We start from the raw sequence: 6,006 nt of genomic DNA, 5'->3' as shown, positions 1-6,006 counted from the left end.
TGAGCCGCAGCCGACCAGAGAGGCAGAGTCGTAGTCTCGTAGAGCCGCAGCCGGCAGAGGCAGACCGTGAGTCTGGGATGGTGACGGTGAGGGAGTCTGGGACGGCCGCAGAGTCGTAGTCTCGTAGAGCCGCAACCGGCGGAAGGGGTTTTTAGGGGATAAAGGGTGGGGTTTAATGATTAGTGATCATGTATTTTAGGATTTTAGGATTTTAGGTTAGGTTTAGGCGTTTAGCATTTATGTTTAAAAAAAAAAATTAAATATTCGGGTAAGTTAATTTTTTTTTTTGACCGGACAAAACATAATTCTTCTTTTAAAATGTTGAATCTTCAATTGCAAAAGCTCTCCGGACTCAATAGAGCATTTGAGATGATATATAGTGTTCAAAAGAATTGTCTATTTTAAACATAATCCTTAAACCACCGTTGCTGAGGTTCGAATCTTTATCTATTTTCTCAAATACTACATACTAAATCAGTGAGCTAGATCCTTACCGGCAATAAATGATAAATGTAGATAAAACTAGCAAACCCCACATGGACAAAACGCAATCCTTATATTATGATCAGGATTCACAATGTGGACCCTTGTGCATTGTATATGTCTAATGTTGGAATTTTTGTGTATTGTGTTATGAAATTTTATACTTTAATAATATGATTTTTTAGAACAAATTAGTAATTGTACATTATGTTATGAATTTATATTTCTTGTAGTTGTGAAATTCTGTGTCTATAAACACAAATTATGCACACAAATTAAATTTTAAAAAATAAGTAAATATATAACATGTACATACATCTTGTATTGTGATTTTTTTTGTGTCTCGTATTATGAAATTCTATACCTTACAAATATGAATTTTGGATCTCATCATTTTTATTCAGAGTTTATAATATAATGCTATATAGACCCTGCCAAATTATATCGTGCACCACGCCGCACATAGCAATATGCGCCCAGGGACAAAACGCGCGCGTTTCATGCTGACGTCATGTTGACTTCACTCCGTCCATCTGAATAGACCAAACCTCATTATGTGTATTCAGTTAAAATTTTATGTATATTGTGTTATGAGTTTATGGGTATTCAGTTATGAGTTTATGTGTATTATGTTAACCAAACCCCATTACGTGTATTCAGTTAAAAGTTTGTGTATTATGTTATGAATTTATGTGAATTCAGTTAAGAGTTTATGTGTATTCAGTTAAGAGTTTATGTGTATTATGTTATGAGTTTATGTGTATTATGTTATAGTTTATGTGTATTATGTTAAGAGTTTATATGTATTATGTATTATGTTAAATTATGTGTATTCTGTTATGAGTTTATATGTATTATGTATTATGTTAAATTATGTGTATTCTGTTATGAGTTTAAGTGCATTCGAAACAAATGATTTTTTTTGAACAACTTAACAAAATGACGTCATTTTGGGAGGCGCGAGGCGTACATTGCTGGGCGCGCCCTGGTGCACGGTATAACGATTGATAGAACCTAATTTATGATATAAATTTTGACAAAACGAGTTAACTTGTTTTTACAACATAACCTAATTTATGATATAAATTTTGACAAAACGGGTTAACTTATTTTTACAACTCTAGAACGAGTCGTTATGCTGTGGACTCGTGCCCAGCGTGCATCATGGGCACGGTAACGGTGCCGTCAGGCACCGTTATTTTTTATTTTATTTTTTAAATTTCAGACCGCTTCGTTATAGGAGCATATATTCACAGTTTTATGTTCATAATTTCATAACTGTACATTCATCATTCCATAACTGTAAATTCATAATTCCGTAACTGTACATTCATAATTCCGTAATTGTACATTCATAATTCAATAACTGTAAATTCATAATTTTCGAAGCTCTATGCCTCTATGTTCATAATTGTAAGTTCATAATGTCAGAGTTTTGTGTTCATAATTTCATAACTGTACATTCATAATTCCATAATTGTACATTCATAATTCCATACTGTATATTCATAATTCCATACCGAACATTCATAATTTTCGAAGCTCTATGTTCATAATTCCATAACTGTACATTCATAATTCTATAACTGTACATTCATAATGTCATAACTGTACATTCATAATTTCATACCGAATACATTGTTAACGCCGTTAATGGCCTTTTGAACAATTTTTTTTTTTTTAGTTAGAACAGCATCGTTTTCAGGGGAAACGACACCGTTTTAGAGTCGTGCGCATATCATAATTTGCCCTCTAGAACACACACATCACTTTTTATGGGCTTAGCTTCTTGTTGTGAAGAAACCCAAATGAAACTTGGGCCTCGGCTCCTATCAATGGGCCAGAAGATCAAACTCGGGAAAATCTCCAGCACAGTGTAGTGCTTCTGAACAGCGAACTGTCACCGGAAATGAGGAGAGGCGCGAACGCCATAGCTCTATGTCGGAGGGGCCTCAGATCATACTGCACTGAAAACATCGATGGATTGCAGAGCTCCAAACTTAGAATCTTCGATCGCCAGCTTAAACGCAAACAGGTACCTGTATATTTCCGGTAATTTTATTTGTATGTTTCATTTAATTTGAATTTTTGGATTTTTTCCATGTCTGAACAGCGTGATAGAGCGGCATGGTTGATGCGCCCCAACGATTCCTTGCTTGATAATGTTTCCGAGAATTTGCTTGATCGTTTGGAGGTAAGTGCTAAGTTTCTAAGTGTCTCTTCTTTTTTAGTTTTATTAAGTATTGTTGTTTCATTTTCTGCTGTCAATTGTAAGTCTACCAGTGTTGCAAAATTTATCTTGTTATGAGTTAGTGGTTGATCACTCTGCTTTTATAGATGTTGAATGATTTGTCCTTCTGCATTTGTTAGGATTGTAGAAAAGCATTTCCTACAGCATTGTGTATGGGGGGCTCCCATGAAGCAGTTAGGCGCTTGTTACGCGGGCGTGGTAAGACATAAAATCTTACTTGAGTTTCTTATACTTTTCCTTGCTGTTTAGTTATATGTGACAGTATCTTGATTCTGACAAAATGGAACTATTGAAAATAAAATTAGTATTTTTATGCATGTAATGGATTTTTGGAGAAATATGTCTGTGCAAATTTATACTCTGTATCAGTTATTAAATCCTAATACATGTGTTCCTTGGATTATCTATTGTCTACCTAAGGCTGAAGCATTTAAGTTTCATTACTTACTAATATAAGAAAATTAATTCACATCATTGGCTATGCTCTAACGGCATTAACATATTCAAGGATGAATGTGAGGTGTTTCTTTTCCCTGCAGAAAGACAGTCTTGATCTCCAAAAAAGTCATGTTTTATATCATTGTATGATAATTTTCATATTTGGATAACTATGTAATACTGCCTCATGGTGACCCTTTGGTCCTTCATCCTTCAGTAATGATTTCTGCCTTTATTTGAACATACTACTAAATTCAAAGTATAATAATAGGTGCACTACTTTTTCTTTCCCAGGCGGTATTGAAAAACTAATTATGATGGATTCATCATCCGACATGATCAAAGTATGTAAAGATGCTCAGCAAGATAACCCCAATGAGAATGTTGAAACATCATTTATTGTTGGTGATGAAGAGTTTTTGCCTATCAAAGAAAGGTGTGTTTATAAGTATAAAATGGATTAAGAAATCTTTGCTATGACACTTCACCTGAATTTGTGCACCTGAATGTGTGTTATTGGAAGTGATTATTCATTGTCTTTATATTTTGGAGGTAAAAGTTCCTTGGATCTCGTCATTAGTAGCTTGGGACTACATTGGACAAATGATCTTCCTGGAGCTATGATCCAGGTATGAGCTTATTGATTTTCTATATTTATTTGCTTTTCTAAAAGCGGATTGCAGTTCACTTTTATGTTGATATTCTTTCTTTTACCTAGAGTCTTGTTTTCAACTTTTATCAACTTTATCGGTAGGTTGCTTACAAAAGTTCTGCATTGGAAATTATCAGGCATTTATATTTTCATGTTTTTTTTTTTTGCATCTATGGCAGTGTAGATTAGCACTGAAGCCCGATGGTCTATTCTTGGCAGCAATTCTTGGTGGAGAAACATTAAAGTTGTTTATGTTGTTTAAGTCAATTTAACTTTTTAACAAAAGTATGCTGTTTCTAAATCATTTGACATTCTTTTTCTCTCGCTCCATATATATGTAGGGAACTGAGAATAGCATGTACTGTAGCTCAAATGGAACGTGAAGGAGGCATTAGTCCACGGATGTCACCTTTGGCACATGTATTTTTCTCTATTTGTTGACTCCTCTTTGGCATTCCATTCCAGTTTTTTGGTTGATATATGAGAGATTATTAATCTTGAATTCCAATCCTTTTTATTGATTATTATCAATAAACACTGTGTGCCATATTTTGTCCTAGTATAGATCCAGGTAGTGGTCAGGTGCTATTGCTACTTCAATGATATTCCAATAGTAACACATTGTCAACTTTTTCTTCGGGAAAATAAGATCTATTATTTTCCATGTCTCGCGAATTGTTTGTATAGGTGCGGGATGCTGGAAACCTTTTGACCAGGGCAGGCTTCACTCTTCCTGGTGTAGATGTTGATGAATATGTTGTCAGATATAAGAGTGGTGAGTCACTGATCTTGCTGTTGGTTTTATTTTTGAACTTAAATTCATGTTAATGAGTAGGACGATTATGTTACGACAAACATGAGTTAATGTTTGCAAACACAGTGATTTGAAAATTTGTTTGTTTCTCCTTGTCATCTATCTTCTTATTCCTTTTGTAAAGATTTCCAATTATTATTGAGAAAGCGTGTCATCTTGTTAGTCATTAAATCAATTAACATATAGGCTGTCCATTGAAATGACAATTGTGAATAACTGATATTGGACCCTTGTGGTGTGCACCGCTGCAAGTTAACTTTGTTTTTGAGCATAAGGAATTCCTCTCTTTTTGTACTCTCATTGGCTTACGCAATCTGCAGAACTCAGGAGTTTGTTTTGTTTAAAAATTTTATACACAATTCGAAAAAACATGTAAAAGCACAAAGAGTGAATGAATGTGTGATGTGAAGTTGCTTACAGCTTATAAATGCCCTAGTTCAATCGTAAATTTGACAGCAACTGTGGAATTTATAGTGAACCTGAAATTGCATATTGATTACAATTGCCCTAGTCCATGAAAAATCTTCAAGCAAAGTGGAACGTAATTTTACTATTCGTATAGGTGATTCCTGATCATGTCTAATTCATCTTTTTTCTCCTATTACATTTATTGTACTGAATGCATCTTCCCATCTCTATGCTGAGGTAGCTTTGGAGCTGATAGAGCATCTTCGTGCTATGGGTGAAACTAATGCCCTCTTACAAAGAAGCAATGTATGTTTTCAACCCAATCAACCTCCCTCCTCATCCCAAGAAAAAAAAAATTGAAAAATGTGATAAAAAGATCCCATTTTTATGCTGTCTGCATTTAATGCTTTCAAACTTCCATTTGGGTTATAGATCTTGAAGAGGGACACAGCTATTGCTACAGCAGCCATTTACGAATCGATGTTTGCTGCAGATGATGGCACCATTCCAGCAACATTCCAGGTTACTATAATGGCCATTTCAATTTTTTGTAAAATTGACCGATCTTTTTTTGTAGTTATTGGCTTATTGCCAATGCACTGGAATTGTGGAATCCATACGATGTTTTTGGAATCCCCAAATTTGATTGATCTTTTTTTAAAGGTCATATACATGACTGGGTGGAGGGAGCATCCTTCTCAACAGAAGGCCAAGTGTAGAGGCTCTGCCACAGTATCCTTTCAGGACATTCAGAAGCAGTTTGGTGGCAATAGTAATACCTGAAGTGTTGAACCATCCACATGTGTTGTATAAATGTATTCTGATCTGTGGACCTCCGCAGATTTTGATAGGTGCACAAATAAATCATAGTATTTATTTACTAATTTCTGTATCCCGTGAACAACACAAACCCTTTTTCACTTGACCTAATGCATTTTCATAAATAATATTTCATTTTGG

General features: G+C 34.6%; 1 protein-coding gene across 1 annotated transcript; it reads left to right on the top strand.

Moving 5' to 3' along the window:
• The first annotated feature begins 2,328 nt into the window (after window positions 1-2,328).
• LOC109161725 (putative methyltransferase At1g22800) lies at window positions 2,329-5,995 on the top strand. Its single transcript, XM_019310217.1, has 11 exons — window positions 2,329-2,518; window positions 2,597-2,677; window positions 2,854-2,932; window positions 3,467-3,608; window positions 3,732-3,801; window positions 4,004-4,068; window positions 4,166-4,244; window positions 4,512-4,599; window positions 5,288-5,352; window positions 5,479-5,568; window positions 5,710-5,995. The coding sequence occupies exons 1-11, from the start codon at window positions 2,393-2,395 to the stop codon at window positions 5,827-5,829; spliced, it is 1,005 nt and encodes a 334-aa protein (XP_019165762.1). The 5' UTR covers window positions 2,329-2,392; the 3' UTR covers window positions 5,830-5,995.
• Window positions 5,996-6,006: the final 11 nt, after the last annotated feature.

This window comes from Ipomoea nil, unplaced genomic scaffold, assembly GCF_001879475.1.
Source record: "Ipomoea nil cultivar Tokyo-kokei standard unplaced genomic scaffold, Asagao_1.1 scaffold2926, whole genome shotgun sequence".
NCBI lineage: Eukaryota > Viridiplantae > Streptophyta > Magnoliopsida > Solanales > Convolvulaceae > Ipomoea > Ipomoea nil.
The sequence above is the reverse complement of the archived record's forward strand: the minus strand, read 5'-3'. Positions and strand labels throughout refer to the sequence as shown.